Source organism: Cygnus olor, chromosome 13 (assembly GCF_009769625.2).
Source record: "Cygnus olor isolate bCygOlo1 chromosome 13, bCygOlo1.pri.v2, whole genome shotgun sequence".
NCBI classification, from domain to species: Eukaryota; Metazoa; Chordata; class Aves; order Anseriformes; family Anatidae; genus Cygnus; species Cygnus olor.
This window is the reverse complement of record NC_049181.1, coordinates 18539772-18564333: the sequence shown is the minus strand read 5'-3', so window position 1 is coordinate 18564333 and position 24562 is coordinate 18539772. Positions and strand designations below refer to the sequence as shown.

The window sequence follows — 24562 nt, the reverse complement described above, 5'->3', positions numbered from 1 at the left end:
TGTCAAATGAAACATTCACTCTACCTAAAAACTGAAGGCAAGCACTCTAAAACTTGTGTAATATGGTGTCCTACTTGATGGAGTAACCTTAAAGAAGGTACACAAGCAAACTTGTGTACCAAAGCTCAGTGCTGATTAGTGTGCAAATATTCTAATAACATACTGTATTTAACTTGTATTGGATCTGAGAGTGTAAAAATCTAAAGCTTGCAACAAAGGAGTTTGTAGCCTGAAGATTTGACTACTGTCACAAGAGGATATGCTGAGTTAGATCACTATCATAGGAACACAGTAATAACTGTATTAACTCAGATTAGTTAGACGTACTTCATATTTACTTCTATACCTTCAGTGCTTGAGCAATTCTTTCCCATACTTTTATTTCCTAAGAGATTGTTTAGGGTTCAAAATGAAGGGGCTTCTCTGTATTTTTGTTACATTAGTCACCTACTCTCCCTTCAACCAGTCGCTTGGTGCACGCACACAGCCTCATTACAACCAAAGCTTCTCCTATCTCTTGCCCAGGCACTAGGTTGAAGAGGGGTGAGTTAAGGGAGGAGGAGGGTAGCTGCTTCAGTGCCTCCCCGGCATCAGGAACAGGGTAGGGAGCTGCTGCATGTACAATGCTTGATGGGCTTTGCTATCAGGTTCTGCATGTAGGCCTGTAAGAGGACCCATTTAGTCTTGTAGCTGAATTTCTAGGACAACTTGTGGCAGTACAGCCTCTAGGTGGCAGCAAATACAGGGCAGTTGGGATGTCTGTTCCCCGGAGCTCTGTCTCGAACTTCAAACAGGTATCGGAACGTACTGTTTCATCCTACTTAGTTACATGCCTGCTCATAATGAAGGTGCATTATGTTCTGCTAAAAATCAGGATTGTCTCTGAAGTACTTTTGGAAAAAAATATAGCTGTATCTAAATAGTAGACGACTCTCTAGAAAGTAAAAAGAAGGTATAAGCAGAGACTTTGAATAACAAATCTATCTGGAGAATAATTACTTACTTCATGATGGAATAACATTAAAATGTTTAAACTCAAGTCATAGATCTACAAATTGATGAGGCTTTTGATCATTCAGCACTGTAGCAAGGAATAGTAGGCTTTAAGCCAATACAAACATAAGGGTCATGTTGGTTCAAAACTGTAGGACACAGTTGCACAGAAAAAAGCTTAGAGATATCTTGTTTAACTAATTTTCTTACCAGCAAGCATCTTGTAACTTTCCTTCCAAACTGACAGCCCCTTAGATTCTTACTTTAACTGCATTAAACAAGCAACCTGTCTATAGACAGGTTAATTGAGAAATTAGTTTTTAAAAGTCTCTATTTTCTTGAGGGGAAAAAAAAAGTAGCAAATTCCTGGCATAACAGGGATGAATTTGATGTGGTGTTTGCCTGTGATAAAACTCCTCTAAGTTTTGGTAAAGGCAGAATCAACAGGCAGAAGAAAGAGAAGTTAGTGAGGATAACTGAAAACTTCTGCTGGACAAGCACCATGAGATTGGCTAACTTTATGCCACTTACTTTTGTCTGCCACTTCTTTAATTTCTCGCAGTATTTCAGCTTCCATTGCAGGATTGTTACAAATATCTACCCAGGTTCCATTTACACCTTTCTGCTCAGCTAATGCAGTCAGCTTCTTCTGATTGGGAACCACAAAACTGATCACATAAGACTGGTCACTACCACAGGATGGCAAGAGAAGGAAGGAAAAAAAGATTAAAACAGTTGAAAGCTTCCATTTCAAGGAGTAAAGTGCTTACTTGATGTTATATACACAGATCCACAGTGCTTTTTGAAATGCACTTATTCCCCCATACAGAGTTTTTCTTTTATGTTAGGTTTTCACAACTTCTGGCCATCAAAGGTCAGGTTCTAAGTTAAGTGGTTAAGTTTGATCAGTATCATACTTAATGTGCACTTGCGAAATTATAGCATAACTTAGCTTCCCAACTGCATCTGGTGCTTAAGTAGTTCTCTGCAGTTTCCCTTCATGTAGTATGTATAAGCAGGTGGAAGGAGACACCCAGGCTATTTCCAAAACTCAGAGAGCTTTAGATCAGGTGCAAATTGTCCAATTAACTTTTCTCTGTTATTCTGACAGAAGGCCAAAGTACATGCTAAACTGTACCTGTTTGGGGAGGAGATGGAATGAAGCTGGAATGAATTACAACAGGAGAAATGCCAAAAGAAAAGCCCAGTTTGGGGGAATCTGGGAGCCTGTGCTACTTCAGAGATACTCTTTATAGCTCACACTTTGTTCAGTGGAAAACATGGAAAACTGTAGTATATCAATAGAAAAGTATATCAATAGAAAAGTATATCAAAGGGTCAGAGCTTGCATTTCATGTTTACCCTAAATTACCTTAAACCTCTAAACAGTAAAACTAGTCTTACCTTTTGGCATAAGCACAGATATTGTCAATCAACGGACAGTTCTTCAGTGCTGCCTCTACTTTGCCCAAAGACACATATTCTCCTGCTTGTAGCTTTACCAAGTCTTTTTTACGATCTAGGAGTTGAAGGGAAAGAAGGAAAAAAAAAAAAAAAAAAGCTTACTCCATTTAAACTTCTGCACTTCCACACTCATTTTCAAAGCCACTATATAGGTATTCTGTGCCATGCCATGTAAAGGTGAATTAAAAGGAGTTAAAGCATTTTACTCAAATTATAAAAAGGCTAATGCCATAAACATATTCTGGAAACTTTATAAAGGCTTCTGTAAAGAAGTTTATGTAGCACTACACTTCTTGTCACAAAACATGTATGGAAGTTATGGAGATTGTGATTTTAAAGCTTTGCAATGAATACCAAAATATTAATCTTACATTTACTCCTCGAAGCTTGTGTGCTGAATTTAAATAGTACCAACATTATATGAAACAACACTACTTCCAAAATTTTCTTATAATTGTGGAGACTTTTGGGAATGTGTTTTATACTGTGATTTTGCAAGCAGGTAACCTTGAGTAAGATAAGGCCTGTCAAAGCCAACAGGATTAATAACATGCTTACAATTATGTTCAGTCAAGATCTTGCAGTAGATTAAGATAGCAAAAAGTGAGGCCAACCTATGATCTGCAGACACCCATCTGGATGAAATTCTCCTATATCTCCAGTACAAAACCACCTCTGACCGTTCTCATCAATGGAGAAATCTTCTGTTGTCTTCTCTTCATTTTTAAAATAGCCCATTGAGACATTAGGTCCACCAATTATTATTTCTCCTCTAGGATTAGGCTTGTCTCTGTTAGTATAGCCCCCTGAAAACAAAACAGAAATCCGCACACTATTATTTTCAGGTCATGTATTCTACTGCCAAGAAAATGTTCTGAAACTTCAGGTTAAAGCATGCACACAAAATAACAGCTACTATGAAAGGTTAAGAGCAGTTACTTCATATGCGATACCTAGCCAAGCAGATAGGCAAAGAAAACAGCTTATAACAGAATTAGTTATATTAGTATATATATTAGTATAACAGAATTAGTTGCTCTGAAGTTAAAATACTTAATGCTCACCTTCTTGCCAGTCTCTTAATCTTATTTCACAGCAAATAAGAGGAGCTCCAACTCTGCCAGTGCTATAATCAGCAACTTAGGGAAAGAACAAGGAAGAACACAAAGATTTTTTTCATGTTGAAATATAAACTCAAACCATAGATAGGAAGACAGCTTAACTGCAATAAAGTAACTTGAGATAAGAGCTACAGCTATTCTGACCTTACCTTAAAAAAACAGAAAACATTTATTTAAAAAAATAAATATATATATATAAAATGTATTCCCAGAATTGTTTAACTACCTTCTGTAATTGTTCCTGCTCCACATGTTTCTGTTAATCCATAGCCCTGACCAACAGGGCAGCAAAAACAGATGTTCATGAATCTTTGTGTTTGAGGCGAAAGTGGTGCTCCTCCAGAAAGCATCATGCGGACATTCCCTCCTAGTAGGGCCTTGACCTTCTTAAACAACAGCCTTGAAAGAAGGGAAAAAGTATTTAAGGATTGTTCACTCAGATCACTTTTATAAAAGAAATAAGAAACAATCATTCTTCCTACCTGAAACACCTTAAAAATAACTTAATCATTCACGGACTTTAGTGGACAGCAGGGATAATCAAAAACCTTACCTCCTGCGTAACATTTGAAGATGGCAGAATTCCTATACGCTACCTAAACAGACATCAGATTCTATCAATGAAAAAAAAAGGAAATCCAGTGAACATTTACCTAGTCACATGTTCTGAAGATTAGTCCTTCTGAGGCTGGAGAGCAGCCCTGCAGAAAGGGACCTGGGCATTCTGAATGCGAGGTGAAGGCGAGGCCTCAGAGTGCCCTGGCAGCCAGGAGGGCCACCCCTACCTGGGGTGCCTCAAGCACGGCCTGGCTAGCTGGGCGAGGGCAGGGATTGTGTGGTGCAGCCTCACCTCCAGCACTGTGTGCACGTTTGGGCAATGCAACATCAGAAGGACATAAAGCTGTCTAATAAGACAGCATCTAAAGGAGGGCTATGATAGGATCTGATTCCTGTGTGGAGCCAAGGGTTGGACTTGATGATCCCCATGGGTCCCTTCCAACCCAGGATATTCTGTGATTGCCAGTAAATGTCTCCTCCCTGTTTCCTGTAAGAACCTGGATTATTTCAGTTTAGTTATTAGATCATATTTGCATGTTGCAATAGAATTGTCTTATGTCAGATAGTTCACATGATTATTCTTTTAGACCGTTAACAAGTCACAATGAAAAAACTGCAGCTTGACCATGATTGATACTTACATGTTACACAGAGGTGCATCATATCCCCTTTTGATTTGTTCTAATTTGTAGTCATAGCCTATCTTGAACAGAGTTCTCTGAATGTAGTTCATCTCTTGAACTTTACTCATGACATTTTTATAAATTCGGTCCATTATTTCCTACAGTGTTCAAAAGAGCAAGGAAGATTACCACATAGACTACTATTTGCAAATTTCATGCTACAAATAATAATAAAAACAACTATTACTCTTCATTTTAAACAGGTAATACAGCAAGAATGAAAATAGCTGCATCATTGTTTAAGCAGTGCTAAACTCTAATGCTTTTAATGTGTGATCAGTCAGTCAATTTATAGACTTCTGTGGCTTGGAGCTGTTTGAAATGGGTGGAATGAAGTGTTGAAAACACGGTACAAAAAGCAGTGACCTCACTTTTCTCCACTTGCTTAGATCTCCTCACAACAGTATCACTTAAGAGGAAGAACCCTCATGCTGTAGTATATAGTTTATTTTAGCAAACTTGCCTTGAATTAGGTATACATACAAGTTAAGGGCAAGCGAGTGAGTAGCCGCTGTGGATCTTCAGACATACTGCAGTAATTCATAGTTACTTTTTCTGCAAACTGCTTTCTAAACCTCAGATTTCATTTAAAATACTTCCCACCCCTTGTTCTAAAGATGTCTTCTCTATCAACCCCAGCAACAAGTCTTGGGTAATGTTATAATGTAATAATGTAAACAATGAAACAGCAAGTTTTACCAAGAACACCTTAATCTGTACCCAAAGCGTGACAAACTGATTTACAAAACCTTGACTTCAAGTTTAGCTAAATCTCTCTGCTAAAGCTTTATATATGCCATGGAAGATGAATCATGCTTAGGCGTCCTGAAGCTGTGCTTTATTCGTGGCAACTGGCAAGCACAAGGGAATGAAGTAAGAAATTTCATTTCATCACTTCGTTTTCCAAGAGAATTTCCAAAACCCAGATTCATCTTAAAGCAGAATTCATGGTAACTTCTTGGAAAGACTGCAATGGCATGACAAGGTATGCAGCATCATAAAGGCCAGAACGAACAACTAACAGCTATTGCAACATTCTGACCCAATTAAATACTTAGGAATATTTGTGCCTCTGGATTCTGTTATAATTTTCTTTTTCGTTCCTTATGCATTCTAATTACTAGTGATGTTATCATATTTTGATGATAAAAACAAGACAGTACAGCTAGGAATCAAAATATTTCTCAGGCAACGTTAGTTGTGTTCCTACTAGGACTTTCCGAAGGGGTTTCCTCTCTGCTATAGATTGTTGGAGTCTAGATCCTATATGCTGTCAACTGAAAATGGGTCATCAGTTTCAATTTTATTTTCCACTCTGTCATTATGATAGTAAGTCTCTGGAATCAAGACATTTAGGCAGGGTTCAGCATTATCACTGTTAGCGCTTCACAGTTCTGCAGTTAATTCACATGAAGTTGTCTGCATGTTTTTTTTGTTTTTTTCTGGCCCATACACTTTTTTATTTTCCTTCCAAAAAGGGGTTATGTTCATATGTTGTGGTTTAGCCCGGCTGGCAGCCAAACACCACACAGCCATTCGCTCACCCTCCCCCCTCCCTCTCCGGGATGGGGGAGAGAAACGGGAAAGTGAAGTCTGTGAGTTGAGATAAAGACAGTTTATTAAGACAGGAAAAATAATAACAATAATAATAGTAATAATAGTATTAATAGTAATAATGTGTACGAAATAAGTGATGCACAATGCAATTGCTCACCACCCGTTGACCGATGCCCAGCCTATCCCCGAGCAGCCGGCCCCCCCCTCCACCCCGGCTAGCCACCCCTATATATTGTTCAGCATGACGTCAGATGGTATGGAATACCCCTTTGGCCAGTTTGGGTCAGCTGTCCTGGGTCTGTCCCCTCCCAGCTCCTGCTGCATCCCTAGCCTGCTCGCTAGCAGGACAGAGCGAGAAGCTGAAAAGTCCTTGGCTTGGTGTAAGCACTGCTCTACAACAATTAAAACATCAGCATGTTATCAGCGCTCTTCTCATCCTAATCCAAAACATAGCACCCTGCCAGCTACTAGGAGGAAAATTAACTCTGTCCTAACTGAAACCAGGACATCATATTTTAAATTTACACTTTTTACTAGCAGTCTAACAGTTCAGTTTTCCCTAAGAAATAAATTTAAATTGCTATTTTACAAAAAGTTGAGGCTCTAAGTGATTAATTTTCACTCAGTGAATTACTAAGAAAAAGATGTAGCCTATGTATATTATTAATATTTTTTTAAAAAAGCAAGTTAGTAATTGATTTTAAAACTTTTGGCTATTCACAAAAGAGTCTGCAGAACAACCAAATCCATGATCAATCAAAACTCCATGTTCCTAACTAAGACCAAATCCTCCTCCCCCAACCCCACCTGCCAGTGTGGCAGAAGCGGATGCTACTGGTTTTCTGAGCTACAGCTGTGATATAACCATAAAAGAGGGAAATGCGACTTCAGGGCACACATGGAAGCTTTTTGCAGCAGAAAGAAGCAAATATTTGCGGGGTGGGTTTTGGGGTTTTTTTTTGATAGCACCAAGACCTTACAGAATAGAGAAGCCGGGTCACCTAAAGGCTAACATAAGCTGCAGAAACAGCAGTTGCAGTCTCTGGATCATTTTTTTCTTATACGAGGAGACTAAACAGGGGCCTGCTTACACTGAGAATGGCACAAGACTTTGCTTGCTTGCTTTTAGCTGCTTTGCCTGCACCCTGACAGCTGCAACAGCAGAGCTTAACTTGCTAAGGTCTGTATCTCTGCCAGAAACTGGTCTGTTTAAAGTGTCAATCTTAGACAAATCCATGCTGCTCTCTCCCTGTGCAAAAGGAACTTTCAGACTGGGAATGCCAAAGACCTTCTGTGGCCTGTTGTTGCTTCAATAAGCCCAGTAAAACATCACTTGAAACTACTAAAAAACGTACAGTTTTGGATCAAAAAGGGTCTTTGCCTAAACATAGGTATATTCTTGTGCTCGTTTGCAGCATCAGTTCTCCAACTCAGGCAATGCCAACTGGGATTTCTATATTCTACTTCCTTGCCTGTTAATAAGAGTTTCTTAAACACACAAAAAAGAAAAAAAACCTCAGTAGATAGACATGCTAGCATGAACAAGGCAGAAGGCACCATTTTTGCTAAACATACATGCGTCTGCATACTTACAGGCACAGCTGCCATCAGTGTAGGCTTAAGTACAGTACAGTCTCCTTTGCTTCCTTTCTTAATTTTACTTGACTGTAATAAGGAGAAAACGTTAATTTATGAAGCTGAAAACCAGGCAGCTCTTCAAAGAAAGACAAAAATGAAGGGAGACATGCTAACATAATTTGTTTAAATCTCTTCCCCTTTCACTCCATATAACGTTTCCTGCTTAAAATGTATATTGTTTTCCATCATGATTGGAAAAAGTACTGATTAACAGCAATTTCAACCAAAATATCAGATGTTTTACAAGTCCAACTGGGTAAAGCAAGTCCACCTTGTATAACTTTTTCTTCTGTTTCCTCCCTCTAGTTCTTGCACTCTCCTCCATTTAACTCCAGGAATGTTTTGTGGTGTGGTGTGCTTTTGTTGTTGGTTTGTGTGTTGATTTTTTTTGGTTGGTTCATTTTTGTCCAATGCAGTCTCTATACCAGCAAAATGTGCAGAAGCTTTCTTTTCTAGCTTAATTTGCTCTTTTATCTTCATTGGTAAATGGAATAAGGCAAAAAGCTAAATAGAAGAGTTATGATAATGGGGTAAAGAACCGATAGACTGAAAACTTAAAATCACTTTAAGCAGTCTTATGTTCAGTTAGTATATTAATAGCTGTTCATATCCTGATATTCCAATAGATAATGCTATACACATTTATTAGGCTTTTAGATTTCTTAAGTATCATAAAAGCAAAAGTTTAAATAAACGTTTATATGGCGTGACCTGCAGCTGTAGTTTTACCAGGAATGTTAATTTGCATCATTTTCTGAAAAAAAAAAATATTTCGGAAGTGTACCATATACATCAACATTTCTTTACTGGAAGAGAATAGCTAATCAAGAAGAATGTAGGCTGTGAAAGCTTAAGTTTGCTTTTGCCTTTTCCCCTCCTCACCTGATCCGATAGTGTAAGTGGAGAGGAATATCCAATCCTGCAGCCGTAAGTGATGCAAGAAATTTCTGCTGTCAATTCCAATACATGGGCCAGGGGCAAATAACCAATGTAAGTATCCTTGGGTCTAGTAAAGGAAAGGATTATCTAATTAACAGCGATGCACAGTGGACTGAAAATACTGCATAATTGTTTTATGCTGTATTTAGGTTTGTTTTGTTGTTTTTTTAAACTCGGATCACAAGTGAGGCTTTTTCTTCTGTATGCAAGAAAGGTGTGATTTTAAACCAGTTTATCAACTAAATTGGTAAAATCCTACCTTAGTGAAATCAGTATGAATTACAGGGTCTGCCTTGTTTTCTAGGAAACTCAAAGTTTCCTTAGTGCTGCTCCATTGCCATTTCTCCTTGTGGGAGGTTTCATCCCCAGTACCACATCAAGAATGAAATCAGTATTTTAAAAGAATCACCAATGACTTACAAATCCTTACGTCATCATAGCATCTCCTTCTAAAATAAGTTAGTGAAGAGCTGATAACTGACTTACAGAGGCTTATTTCAGGAAATAGAGATTTCTCAGGAAGAACCTTAGAGCTGTTACTTTACAGAAGCTTTCAGCATTAGGTCAGAAGTGTTTTTATACCTTAACCAGGAAAGGAGTTTAACATAGGTTATTTTAGCTATTAAATTCTTTGTGAATGCAGTAACAAAGACATCCACATTCATGAAGAATTTCTTCAAAATATTAATGAGGGTGTTTGCAATTGGCTATACTATAATCAAAGCAATTTATTATTTCTGTCCCCATTTCAGTGGAGTATACTTGAGCAGATTCTGCAGTATGTGTCTTATCCATCCAGCAGTGGTCTCTCTAAATAAATGGAAGTGGCAGGCTTTGGCATACTTCCTGAAGTGATTCTAGCTGCCTGAAAACATCTAGCAAAAAAAGTTGACTAAATGAGGAATTTCTTTATCTGATGATGTCTTTTAATGCATAGAAGAGTGCAAAATCCATCACATACCTGTAGCTAAGGGTGAGAGGAAAACAAAAAGGTAGAGTAGAAAAAGCATGTGGGACAAGATACAGAAGATCAGAGTAGGTTCACAAACGCAAGACCTACTTCATATAAATTAAAGATTAGTGGGCTCACAATGAAATCAAGGAGCTTGCTAACACCTGGTGCCAGCAACAGGCTTTCTATAAACATAGGCACTTTTGGAGGTTCTGTTTTACCTCTGCACACACACAACGACGAAGTGTTTCTTACCCCAGCCCAGGTATTCTCTCGCACTGTCCTGTCATTCCAGCTATCAAGTTTTTGTGCTGCATCATCACTCCTTTAGGTCTCCCCGTAGAGCCACTGGTGTACATTACTAAAGCCAAGTCTGTAGGAACAGGTCTGCTTGGCACAACGCTTGCTGCAAAATGCAAGAGAAAAACTGCATTAATACTTTATAAATTTTTATTTCTGTAATTAACCAATGGGAAAATTTCGGTAGTCAACCAGTGTGAAATAGATACTTCAGGAAAGGCAAGCACGATGTGCTGCTAAGTTGTCAGTCGTGGTTGCAGAAGTGAGTGATGAAGAGAGTTGTGGTCTCCTTTTAAGAAGATGTGAGGGAAGGCAGATTTCCAAAGGAGTAACCAGTATTGGGGCATCTACACAATCTGGGTGGTACTTTTACCATTACGTTTTATAGCTGTCTGGAATTTTCATAGAAAAAGCCTGCTGAAGATCCAGTAAATCTGTCAAAGGCAGTGAAGGGGAGAAATACTGGCGAGAAACAACAGATTGAAAACAAACAAAAAGCCGTGAGTCAGCTTTTCTGTCAGTCACTCTTCCAAAGCCAAGGTTACGGAGCTGAGAAGACTACTTTTCTGCTTTTCTACTAACAAGCAGCTTAAACTTAAAACAGTTGACTTTTGATTTTTGTTTTAATCCCTTGGCACTTATTCTTAGGATGAAAGTCATTTCATCAGGCTTTCATGGCTTTCAGAGCTAGAGAGGCAACAGAAGTGTCTGCAAGGGAAGCAGAGGGGTTTTTCAAAACAACTACAACACAACGAAACAGTAACTGTTGGTCTGTATCAGGACTTCAAGCTGATCAAAGATGAGCAGTTGTAATGAATGTGTAGTTCTCTGCAAAAAACTCCTTTGCCAGTTTATCTCCTCTTTTTCAGGAGACAGAAAATCTGGCTAAGTGCAGACCACATAGTTAAGGAAAAGAGATGAGGTTGGATTTTTTCCTTCCTTAACGACAATGTTAGTGTTGCTCCTGGCTGCCCAGCGTAGCAAGGGTTATGTAATGATTGTTTCTCTAGCTCAAGGTGCTTTCTAGGCACAGATAGGTTCAGAAAAAAGACATGTCCAAGCCAATAAGCAAAAAACCCACGAGTGCTTTCTCCTCGTAGGACAAATAGTGAAAAATAAGATGAATAAAAGGTAGGAGTAGCAGAAAATGGAACACTGCACCATATTCTACTTCACTTCCTAAAACAAAGGCAGAGTCTTAGAGTTAGTTATTCTGGCTGTATTTTAGAAAGTAAGCTTTATCCTGAAATACCTGAAACCTGAACAAAAGGTACAGGACACTAAATAGGGATCAAACAAATTATCCACTTATTTAAAGGAAGCCAGAGGATGAACTGGTGATCTACCACTTCCTTCCTGTTAGAGATCTGCATGTTTGTTTTTACTGCTACCCAGCCCTCTTAGACTACATCTGATTTCACTGTTAACATTGCTCGATCAGTTCTCTGAAGTGCTTCACTTACAGTTTTCTGGTTTGGCTCCCAGCTCTTCCACTGTCTGCATACTATGAATCTCCACATTTTCAGGGTATTCAGATTTATTGATGGTTTTATTGTCCACATAAATTATATGTTTAAGACAGGAGACTTGTGGCAATGCAGCCTACAGGACAGAAAGGAAACCGTTAGCATTGACTGCGCTGTAAAGTGACTGTAGGATTGCTCATAAGCAGGTAAAGCTGGTGCCAAATTACCTTAAGTTTGCTCTCAAGAAGTTCTGCACTAGTGATCAGATACGATGCTCCGCATTCATTGAGACCATAGGTTACTGCCTCTTCACCCAGGGTGGCATACAACGTAACAACTGTTACATTGAAGGGAGAGAGAACAAAAGAAAAGTTAAAATAATATGAAACACAAAAGCTCATGCTTTATAGCTCACTGCAGTGCATTACTGGGGGCAGGGTGCTGAGAGGTAGGGGGAAATGAGCTCAATAGGGAATTTTCCAATTAGGAAACCAAACAGCTTTTAATTTTCCCACATCAGGATGTTACGCTACAAGTGATCTCCGGAATGAGGAGGACAGTTCTGTGGAACAGAGACCAACCAAAACTCAACAAAAATGCAGTTGCACTGTAAGCAACTGAGAACATGTTCTTCCTCTGAACTCTCTGCAACCAGATCGCAGGGGGAGAGGTGTCCTGCGGTGTTGCGCATCACCACCACTGGTTAGAGCTGTGCACTCCTACAAGCAGCTCTTTCAGCTGCAGTGCCAGCTTATGCAGCCACTGTGTCAGCTACTTCACTTGTTTCCATGAAATTATTGATGGGGGCAAGGCAGAAAATCAGGTTAAGGAATCAGAATGGTTTTCATGGTGCTAGATTATTTTTAACCCCAATCGGTCACAGAAATGACATTAAGTGCCTCACAGGCACTGAGTTCACCTTTTCTACTGAGAAAAGTACTTTCCTTTAATATTGTGCTACTGTCTCAAATTTAACCTCCAAAAAACATTAAAGGAGGTTAATGTTCCTGTGAAGTAGGGATCATATAGAAAGGACAAAAAGAGAGAAATGTTACATTACTCTCTAGGAACCTTTGCTACTTCACCAAGAAGTCTGTATGCCTCAGGTTAGGTTAAATATTTGACTGCTTAAATAAGTAAAAAAGAAAAAGCATGTACATAATGGTAATGAACTTGAGCAACTTAAAAGTGTTACAAAAAACCCTCAGACTAGCATATAATTTTGATTACTATTCTTCTCTCTTCCAATAGCCATTTCATGTGTCAGATGCAGAAGTCAGATTACAGACAGGAAATGCTATAAACATTCCACAGTCTGGGGGGAAATGCAACCACCAAGTCTTCAGAATATTTTATAAAACCTGAGTAGTATCTGTACCTTTCCGTTATTCTAATACCTAAAATGTTGCTACAATAGAATCAAAAAGAATAGTCTCATAAGTATGAGCAAGGAAATTCATGCAGAGTAAGTTTATTAAATTCTCATACCATCAGTGACAGGATTGGAACATTCGAAATTCTTAACAGCCAAAGCTGTGCTGCAGAATGGTTCTAAAATATACTCAAAGCAAACAAGTTCAGCACTCACGAGGAAAGTTATACTTGAAGCAGGCTAGAGCTGCAACCATCCATTCTGCTCGGGTCTCACAGAATATGACAACAGTACTCTTTGGGGTTAGTCCCAGGGCAGTCAGTCCACTCCCCAAGCGATTCACTTTCTGATTTACTTCTTCATAGGATAGCCATCTGTAATTTCCTAAGATTAACTGGGGCAGGGAACAAAAGAAAACACACCTGTAATTACAAGAAGAAGCTGTTGGTACAGCACTACCTGCTTACTTAAGTTGGTGCCTAACACCACAAGTGCTTTCATTTTGCTTGAAGCAGAACAAATAGTGCATCAAGTAGCGTGTTAAAGAATAACTACTGGATATTTTCTATCATAAAGAGAAGACTAAGGAAGACCACTAATGAGACCTCTGCTGGTGAAGCAAGATGCGAAGCAGCTCAAAACCAAATCAGAATTAAGTACAAAATTGTAAGCTTTACCTTTTTGAACACTTTTCCATTTGGTTGCATTTCATTTTCTTCACTCAGTATTTCTCTGGTCCCAAGACAGTCCTTTTTCCCAAACTTTGCTAAAGCATGGTCAAACAGCTTGTCCAACGTGTCTGCTCCAGGAATGTTTATGTTTGCTAGTGAGTCAAGGTGAGTGACAGAACGGTAGGGGCTTCCAGGTTTGTCCGAGATGGGTTTAGCTTTTAAACGCTTTGCCATAGCCTTTTTCTTCTTTGCGTTGGTAAGAAAATACCATGGAATAAATACAAGCATACTGTACACAGATATTAACAAGTACACAGGCAGCAAAAGAATGGTGGATACTTCTAGCCTAAGTTTCATTGCAGGTATTTAAAAAAGAAAATCTCTTATTGTGTTCTGAAGCAGGCAAGAGCAAAAGCAGCAGTGCAGTATGGCGTAGGAAGAAGCAACAGTAAGTGAAGCTTAGGTAGCTCTGTTTCAAGGCAGCTGCTAAAATTTTAGTAACCTTTGAGAGCCAACAGTGGACACCTGTGGGTGAAGACCAGAGCCAAGCAGAGAGCAGGAAAAAAAAAAAAAAGAATTAAATTAGTAATATTACAGTCAGTCCATAGTTTTAATCCTTTAAGATTTCACCTCAAATGCATCAAGACCAAGGAGACTGAATTAACTGATTTAACAGACTGCATGATACAGCAGTTTACTGCTCTGAAGATTAAAGAGGATGAATCTTTTCCATACTTGTTTGTTGCATCCACAAATATTTACTTTTCAAAGACTTTTCCCCAGTATCTCTGTTGGAATAATTCAGGGCTGTAGAGATAAAGTCTGTCCTCTCACATCATAATATTGTGTTAAAGCTACTTGTGTAATGCTACAATTGCGTAATTACGGGAAAGGTCAACAGTTGTTTTCCCCCTAAATATTTGTATTACAATGGAGTGACACAGTAGGTTTGCTTACTGCCTTTCAGAACGTTGTATCAACATATATTTAGACTAAAATATATCTGGAAACAGAGTCTTCAAAAACCTACATGTAAGCTACAGAATATTCCAAAATTGCTTTATTAACTTTGCCACAACAACTGTATTTTTGATTTACTAATTTTTGACTATGATTGTCAGATTCTTGGAAAGGGATCAATTACATAGATTCTCCCCTCCCCTGGCCTCTCTTCCCCCTCCTAAAAAAAGAAACCAAAAAATCCAGCAACTGTTTCAATATGTGCATTTCTGAACTCCAGGTATGGAAAATGCAATCCAATTTAAAATAAAGCACCATTTAGCAAGATTTTGTCTGCATGTCAGAAATCTGTCTTCATTAAGGAGAACTGGGCCTGAATAAAGACTGAAATAGGAGAAAAACAAAACCATCATAACGAACCACAGTTGCGGCTAGTCCGCTTGCCTGTAACTAGTCTCTGCTGGCACATAAAAGACATAGGTGCCTATCTTCATCTGGATGGCATGCAAACACAGCATGCAAACACACGAACAATGCACACGACAGGAAAAATAACAGGCAAAGGTGCACTAGCAAAAGAGCAGGAGCTCAGACACAGGGAAGTAAATACTGACTAGCTTATAGCAAAGCCCAGTCTTTCACAGACAAAATCTGGTAAACGGAATGGATGAGAACAGGGAAATTTTCAGGGCTCCATCAGGAATTAAAAGAATGTAGGCACACCTCAAAATGTACCTTTATTAATGTACTTGCCACCTCAGGTGAGGGAGGCTACAATTAACATTTCAGGTTAAACAAGACAGCTGCTATTAACAGCACAACAGAAATGTATTAATAGGTTGTTGGAGTTTTTAATAAGAATTCCATTGTCTGCAGTTGTGCTGTAGCCAATATCATCACCATTTAACGTAATATAAGATTAAGAGATCTTCAGATACTTAAAGTAACATCATCACCTTGTTGTTATATTTTTAATAAAACTTGTAATCTCAAGTTGCTACTGAATGATAGTGTAAAGTATGAAACTAAGCTCAGACTTGTTCAGAAAAAAAGGGTGTTCTGCATACTTTCTTAAAAAAAAAAGAAAATCCTACATTCTTTTCAAAGCTTACATGCTTAGTCTGCCTTAGTTAACCTCTTCATCATCAACTAGTCATCAAACAGTCAAACCTCAGCAGAAGGCATATCATTTTACTTTCCAAAGCTCCAGTTCTCTAAAATGAAGGTCACCGGTTTATATTACAAATCTTATGTGGTATTTTCGTTCCAGTTAATTCAGTGATCCAAAGGAAGCAGTTGAGCTTGTATTTAAAACAAAAGCCAGCCATAGTGCTAAAACTAACACAGAAACCTCATCAGAACGTTCTAAATACTGCCTGAAATAATAAAATTATGATTAAAGGGTCTTAATGGGGGAGGTTTGTTTTGTCCTAAAACTGGTACCCTGTTGAAATTGCTTTTAGCATTTGAGTGAAGTGCACGTACAAACACACTTTGTACACTTGCAGCCAGTTATGTTAAAGTTCACATAAGCAAACGTTAAAGGTTGCATTTCATTCATCTTGAAATTTCAGATTAATTTGAAATACTTTAAAAAGTGTTTATAAACAGGGAGCTTAGCGGATCTGTACACATTTGTGGCAATTTAAAGTGCTTCTATTTTGACATAAATAAGCTGGAATTCTTAACAGAAATCGCTGGAAAAACTTGCCAAGACCCAAGAAGAAACACTTGACCTTTTCCTTTGAACATACTCACAGAAAAAGACACATACATGCACATACACACATTTTCACACATATGTATACTTACAAGCTATCTGACAGTGATGGCCGGGTTTTATTCAGTGTCAATTAGATCTCTATTAAAACAGAAAAAAAAAAGGTATTAAAGATTGGGTATTTTTTGCCCTGCAGAAAGGATGTTATGCAGGAAAGCATTATTTTCACTGCTGTTCTTAGAATCTCTCCCCTAACGCTCCTGAAGACGACTAGCCTATAACGTTACACTGTCCTACACTCATGCCCAATAAATATTTATCATACTCTAAATATAATGCATAACAGGCTGACATAATGAACTTGCAGATGTACCTAGACAACAATTCCATTTGGTTAGAAGCCAAACTTAGCTATTCAAATTATACTTTATGCCTTCACTGTCTTTAAGTTTAATTAGTCTTTGAGAGAAAGGGACAATGAGAGATGTAATGTTCATATCAATGCACAATCAAGGACAGCTGTGAGGCAAGCCAAATGCATGCTGCCACCGAAGTAATAGTTCTCAGTAAACTTTGCTCCCAAATGAAAGTGTAGTCATATTAAAAAATGTCACTGTACCCATACGCAGCTATTATGTAATATGAGAATATTTAGAATATGTAATATTCTATACTGACTTACAAAATTTATTATTTCCTTTAATTGTGCAATTTAAGTAGAATATTTGGAAGCTTATCTATCTATTTTGGAAACATCAGAGCTTCCAGTTCCTGATGTAGGAGACGCATGTTCCCAGCAATAAGTGTGCGTCAGGCATGACTAAGAAAGCCTAAGATAACAAAACAAATCAAAACCAGATGTAGTTTCTCTTCTAGATAGCTGTGTTTTCAGCATTTCCAAAACATTTTCCTCAAGTGAGTAGGCTTCTTCTATCAATTTTGAAATGACAATTCTGCAGACTGAAGTTCATTTGTCATTTGCAGTGGTATGTTACAGCGTACATTTCAGCAACCTCATTCATGAGGTAATCTTTCCCTTCGTAGTAGTACATGCTGGGGGGTTACAAAAATTCTATAGTTCACGTTTGCTACAGAGAACAAGTAACCGATGTGAATGCTCATACAAGCACCAGTACTGTATTTTATGCCACAGATGGAAGAGATGTTCTTTGGGTGTAATGTGACTTCGATATTTTCAATTAAAGGCTTCTGACAGATAATATGCAACCCTTTACTCTTGTCTGGGAGTCAGGGCCGTGGAACAAAGTTTGTAATCAGAGGACAGGTTCTTTTCATAACTTTTCATTAATTTAACTGAAAATAAAAGGAACAAGTAACAACTATGCTATTTATATATATACACACATATAAACCAAAAATAGCTTTTAAGTAGTCATACGAGCTTATAGGACTAAGTAAGAGCACAAGTGTGTGTAGGGAACAAGGAGAGGGGTTTATAACCCTGGAGGTGACTATTCATAGAGGAAATGCCTTTGTCTTCTCTCCATTCAAGTATTCAAACAGCACAGAAACAACATATCCAGCTTTTGCACATACAACTACCATTTCTAAGTGTAACTCAAAACCTAGTGTCTGTGGCTAGAAATCTTATCCTATGCAGTTTAATTTTAATAAGGCAGCAATTATTATCTTCATTAGGAAAAGCTTTAATTAGCCAAACCTGAAACGCTGTAAAGGCTTAGTACTGAAAGTATATGAATGACAGTGTTTACTGTTCTTCCTCTCGCATTAAGAAGCTTGACAGGGATCCAGATTACTATATCATCTCATCATTAGATGAAAACAAACTTCTGATCCATTTGAAACGTTCATTGCAACGTCTTAAATGTATTTTCATTATGTTAAGAAAAAGTCTTCTAGTAAGAGTGATAACATTAGACAGGAAAAGGAGAGTATTTTAGATTAAAAAAAAAAAAGAAATCTGCAACGTAAGAAGCTTGTTTAATTTAAAAGCAACACTGCAGGAAATCCTGGTTCTCCTATGACTGAGCTCTTTGCAACTTCAAATGGAGACACAATTCTGGCTTTAACATAATTATTTAAGGTTGACTCCTTTCAGGAAGTACTGAAATCTTCCAAAACAATCCAGTATGAATAAGTAACAACTGCTCACATTTCTCCAGCATTTAGGCAGATTGAAACGTTTTGGAAAGCACAATACACATTCATAATTTATAAGTGGAAAAACAAATACATTGGGTATTAATTAAAGTCTGGTTTTGGAAGGGAATTTAATCAATATCTACTAGTCTTGAATTTGTTCCTGTACTGGAACTCAGAGCTTAGTATTTAAAAAGGAAAGTACAGAAAGCCTGAGAAATACTATGTTGTCAAAAAGAAGCAGCAAGCTTAAACACGATAAACAAAAAAGCGCATACTACCAGGCTCTTTACAAATTTTGATTTTCCAAGTTTATACCTGTCACACAGAAGAATAAAAGAATATTTCTACATAAGAGTTAGAAGAATGTTGTGACTAATTACAACTCTTTTGGGGTTAGAAAGACAGAAAGAATAAAAACTAAGGGAGATGATTGAGTGTTTAGATCATATCATTTTTTTTTATAAAAACAAACTCTGCCAATATCAATGCAAGTTACTCATGGTAGAAAAAAAAGTACACAAGGTTCAATTTTTGTTCCTTTCTCACAGGCAGATTTCTAAACATCTTCCTCTTACACAATTTTGTACGTCAAGGGGCAATGAAAAGCTTCACAGTAATGCCTGCAAGTTTCAGAAATACTTCTGTGCTCTGTAAATGCAGTAGTGGCTCCAAATCTTAAGAGTTTTCAAGAGCTCTTGTTGTGTCTATAGTGTAAATAGTAGTACGTATGTCTGAACAAAGAGGGAGAGGGGGAAGTCAGATATAGCAGATCTGACAGAAATCTGGAGAACCTTCTTAAATATAGATTCTATATGAAATAGCTAAACCACAAGTAGTATTAGGAAGTCTTGCTTCTCTTACTGCTGAGTGATAAAATGTTAATGCAATGATTTTACTTAGCTGCTAAATGAAAATCACATTTTTATTTTCAAGAAAAAAATTAATCATTGCTGTTTTACTGCCTCAGAACATATATGCAGTTAATGTCAATTAGAAAAATGAAAATAAATCAGTTTGTAAGTGTCAAATGTCATAAATCTGTTGCTGCAACTTCCAGCACAACTGTAACAGAAAGCAGACCAGCCATTCTTACCCTGTATTTCCTAATTATCTAGCAGGCTGGTGTGAAACTGTCTCTTCTAATGGTAGCATAAGGGCAAGCAAATATTTAGGGAAAAGATAAGGCCTGTTTGTGTGCCCCAAAGGCAAAAAGCATAGAAGGCCAAGGCAAGAATCCACAGGTGAGAACTGTCCTCTGAGAACCCACTGACCCAGGAAAGTATTTCCTCCAGGCCCACCTCTTGTTACTTTTCCTCATTAAACTCTGTGCAGAACACACACGGTGACTACCTTCAGCTCATTCACTCCAACACTTCCTCCCTTACCAGCCTGCGCTCAGCCTGTGCTGGTTGTGCTGTAACCTGATCACAAACCTTGGGCGGACAAGGTCACAAGCCAATCCAATTTATACTACAGTCTGTGTATGCTAGCACTCAATTTAACTAACAGCAAGCTCAGCTGTTAAAACGCTGGTTTTGTGGTAAAGGAAGTGAACCTTTTGTCTCACTGGCATTTTTGTTAAAGGAAATGAACACAGTCATTTTTGCTGGCTTGAATACACAGTATTTCAGAAGAGGATGGAAAACCAGAAAACACTCAACTGAAAAATACTGATTTTGCCTCAAGACTCCTCCAACAGCTACAAAATACACTGTCTACAGGGTACAAAAATTAAGAAGGAAAACATACAGAAATAAAGACATATTTCAGCCTGATTTAAACATCTCAACATACAACCCAGACTCATCAGGCATTATGGCAAGTGTTACTCTTCTGTGGTTCAGCAGCAAAGCTAGGGGTTTGTAGTGTTTCACCCAACTTTTAATAATAAGCACATGAAAAGGCAAGCAGTATGACCAAGGACAAATTTCAGAGGACTGTGGCCATGCAAGTTCACCAAAAACTACCTAAACAGTTGATTAAGAATTGTTATTACACCAGGGAAGAAGATTATTAACGTATAGACTGCCTAGTTACGAGTCTGTGTTTAAAAAAACATTTTGCAATGGAGAACTTGCGACTTCAATGGCTCTGATGATCCAGCTAGTGAGATTTAAGTTATCATCATCTTTTCATTTTCTGCTTCTGTCTCAATAGCAAGCTGCTTTGCAAAAATACAGAAGTAAAGGACTCCTAAAATTGTTGAATTATGTGGTCTAGAAGATCAACTAAGTTTGAGACCTACAAATACAGAAGCCCTATTTTCTGCATCTTCCATAAGTTTTCTTGCCTGAGTCTTAAGGCAAAAAATGCACCGTCCTTGAGAAATTCTATACCCCAGGTCTCCAAGAATCTCCTAAAACAATTTATATTCAAACTGGAGTTATGCATTACAAAAAAATGGGTCCATATCACGGGCTGTTTGTGCAGTCTCTAGCAGAATATGTAACTCCAAGGAAGCAGTTAAACCTAATTTTTATAACCAGTGTATGTTTAGAACCTTTTTAAGGGTGATTCTGACTTGAAAATGTGATTGAAGATACTGGCTGCAGGCCAAAGAGAGACACTTCAGCTAGAAAAGGGAGAAGTAACACAATACAAAAGCACAGGTGAGACTCCACACTGAACTTGATGACATTCCCACTGTTTTTTTTCCTGTATGGAACACGGGCATCTAAATACTGGCATGATGTTCTGTGCTATTTCACGTCAAGCTGGTTTACTTTGCATTGGAAGGGACTAGCAACACTCACACGACTTACTTCTTCCTGGTAACTTCTTAAACTCTGCCGTGAGTTCACCTCACTCAGCAGTCAATGAATAGTTTTTGCTTTGCTTTCCTAATCAGAACACTCCCAACAAAGTGAGAGTTTAATCAAAGCCATTTTTTTTTAATATGGAAAAGTTAAGAACTCAGTTTTCCCTGCATTTTCAGGAAACATTAGAAGTAAATAAGTAACGTATGGTGCTTTACAATCTTCAAAGTCAGATGGAATGAATGTGTTGGGGGGGGTTGCTGCAGATACATAAGTTACATTTGTAATTTCTAACTACTATTTTGCTTCTAGTTGCCAGCTGCTTTCCTGGGTCTATTAAACATTCATTTTTATCCATTTTTGATTTATCATCAGTATTAGGAAGATATCCATGGACACAGGGTGCTCATGTCCCCTCAAGACATTATCCTGTGCTTATAGTAATTATTTCAACAACATCCTTCCACAACATAAGGCAATTAGGACAACAGGTGCTTTGTGTTTTGCAAGTAAAAATGAAGGAATACAGCAAATAATCTTCCTGGATAAAAAATGTTTTAATATTTATCCAGAGACGATGCATTTATGTTTATCCTTGTTGGGTACAACTGTTTCACTGAATGCAGAAGTGTTTGCATTCAAGTTAAGACCGACCAAGTCATGGTATTAGGCTTGGACAACAAATGTTAATGACATTTTACTCAACATGCCAAAAAAAATAATCATTGATACTGTCATAGCTACACAGGTTAAATACAAACACTTACTTGCTGACCTCATGTTTGGTATCTTACCAAACATCTGTACAGCATGACCTAGAAGAAACTGTACATACTTTTGTGATGATGCATTAGAAATACTTAAAAAGTAAAATAGCATTTACCAACACAAAATAGAGTAGTAGCATGACTCCATTACTATGTAAGAACAAAAATTAAGAGACAGCAAACACAGAATCATTCTTTTTAAAATAGGATTCAGCTGATACATCTGTTTGACCAAAGCTTAGTAACATGAACAGAGGAGAGCCGGATGTTAAAAACTACTTCCTATATTAATAAATTTCCTGAAATGTATCAGCATTGCTCTGTAATAACCTTTTTTGTGAATGGAGCAACTCAAACATTAAAATGCTGAAGTGCATGAACAGAAGCCCAGTCTGCCAGCCAAGCATGCAGCGTAATGGCAGATACCATCATAATCCCATCTTAATGCTCCATTGAAGGATTCCAGTGAAATTAACTTCCTGCACTCCTCTGACATCTGGACACAGTAATGTGCTCCAACAGCTTCTCCCTTTTACTGTAGTTACCCTGACAGATTATATTCTTCTTAAATATCTTACCAGGAGTGACTGTTGGGCAAGTTGAGCCAGACTGAAGTTCCACATACTATTTTGTATTAGTTCAGAAAAACAGAGGGTCTCTTCAGTTTTCATTTCAACAAAAAATACTGCCACCAACTTTATATTTAACCTTCTTATCAAAGACTGCATTGTCTTTTATCTGTGGCATTAGTTTGCTTTCTTCCCTGACATGGGTCATAATTTAGGTAGTAAAATGAATTACATACGTAACAAAAAAAAAGAAAGAAAAAAGGGGGGATGAAAAAAAGGGAAGTGTTCCTGCTCATATACTACATTAGCAGGCTTCTGCCTACAAAAAGGTGTGCTGCAGGTTGGGGAGGGAATTTTCTGAAGTCCGTATGGGGTTTTGAAAATTCTGTGGGGACTGTCAACAAGAGGAGCACCAGGGTTAGGCAATACACTTTCACTTTTCTCTTTGGAGTTCACAATCCTAACGCAAATTCCTCCCTTTGCTGTGACTGAACAAAAAGAATGAGGCTTTTTTTAATTTGCAATTTTGAGAAATGTTCTCCACGCAGATTTTCTGATATACAGATGCCTGAGTGTGCACTTAAAAACACAAGTTTAAGAAAAGAGTCCCCACCCATGGACATTTGAAACGGATGCCCCCGAGATTTCAAGCATGAGCCATCTCCGCTTTTTTATTTTCACCGTGTAACTAGTTAAGCTGCGGAGGAAAGTGGTTTGAGAGTCAATGAAAGTTAAGAGCATTGGAAGCAAGCATATTTTAATCTTCTGCATAATCACAGTAATTTCCAGGGAAACAGCGATGATGTGTTTTGTCTGTTTAAGGAAGTGAATTTCCCTCTGGTCTTAATTTTAGCTAAGTTGGAGCATAATCCATTGCTTGGTACACAGTGAACCTGTCCTATCACCTTCCAGTCAAACATACCTAGATCCTTATCTAGATATCTATCATCTCTGGGTACACAGCTGGAATTCACAGGTAAAGGTTCACCTAAGGCAGGGCTTTAAACTGCAACTTTTTACTCACTTTACTCTAAATGTTTTGTTAGTGAACTTGCTTTTTGCTACTTTCATGTTGTGCTTAGTGATACATGGAGATCTTTAGGGTACAGCTATTTTAATAACATTATTTGGCAATTCAGGCATTAATTTTTATTCGGACGATCTGGGGGTATACTCCAAAGATGAGCTGTACACAGATAATAAACGCAGCGTATTAATTCATGCAGTGTGTACCAATTTAGTCAGGGAAGTTGGGGTTTTACCCAGCAGCAAGGAAAATAACACTGGTCATGGCATTTTCTACCAGAGAAGACAGTCTTACTGACTTACTGTATTGTAACAGTTCTTTGAGTTTAGCTACACTTCAAAGAGGAAGAAAGATGAACAAATACATTTCAGGACATTTTCTCTTACACAGTAATGCGGAGGTTAAAGTTTTTAGATTTAACAGCTTTGAGTATTATTTTGCTCAATCGTCTGAGCACTGTAATGCCACCATCATGGCGAAAAAAATGCAGGACTCCAAACAACTGTTCACACCAAGACAGGAGATTAATACAGAGACTAGCACAATTCTTAGAGAAAGAAAGGTTAAAAAAAGAAGGAAAAAGAGGAAAAAAAGAGCTCTGAAACAATGTGTTTTTTTTGTTTTGTTTTTTGGTTAAAAAAAACAAACAAACTGTGCCACACAAATACCGGTCACATTTATAAAAGTGTGTTGGCACTTTTTATTCACAGACACCAACATGCTTGTGTAACATGTACAATTTCAGAGGCAGGCAGCTTTTGATATTCTTAGTCCAAAATATTCAAGGAACTTCTGCAAAACAGCAGAGGATGTGTTTACAGGATTGGGTCATTCTCATGTGCTCAAAGCAAGAGCTCAAAGTAGAGACAGCAGAGCAAGGCAGCTCTGCCAGCACGGCGTGTAGCCCTGTTACCACCTGGTTCTG

General features: G+C 38.0%; 1 protein-coding gene across 11 annotated transcripts in view; it reads right to left on the bottom strand.

Annotated features, from left to right (window-relative positions):
• The window catches only part of ACSL4 (acyl-CoA synthetase long chain family member 4), a 40716-nt gene that overhangs the window by 2390 nt on the left and 13764 nt on the right, over nt 1-24562 (bottom strand). For 5 of the 11 annotated variants that reach the window (XM_040572575.1, XM_040572574.1, XM_040572580.1 and 2 more), the window contains 14 exons: nt 16487-16535; nt 13721-13960; nt 13260-13437; nt 11899-12008; nt 11669-11807; nt 10161-10311; nt 8897-9020; nt 7970-8041; nt 4778-4917; nt 3805-3977; nt 3522-3596; nt 3072-3263; nt 2398-2512; nt 1525-1682 (listed from right to left, as the gene is read on the bottom strand). In XM_040572575.1, coding sequence (XP_040428509.1) covers nt 1525-1682; nt 2398-2512; nt 3072-3263; nt 3522-3596; nt 3805-3977; nt 4778-4917; nt 7970-8041; nt 8897-9020; nt 10161-10311; nt 11669-11807; nt 11899-12008; nt 13260-13437; nt 13721-13948 — 1855 coding nt within the window. In that variant the 5' untranslated portion in view covers nt 13949-13960; nt 16487-16535. Of the gene's footprint in view, nt 1-1524; nt 1683-2397; nt 2513-3071; nt 3264-3521; nt 3597-3804; nt 3978-4777; nt 4918-7969; nt 8042-8896; nt 9021-10160; nt 10312-11668; nt 11808-11898; nt 12009-13259; nt 13438-13720; nt 14240-16486; nt 16536-24562 lie in introns of all 11 variants that reach the window. The other 6 variants (XM_040572571.1, XM_040572570.1, XM_040572572.1 and 3 more) reach the window with 2 other exon arrangements.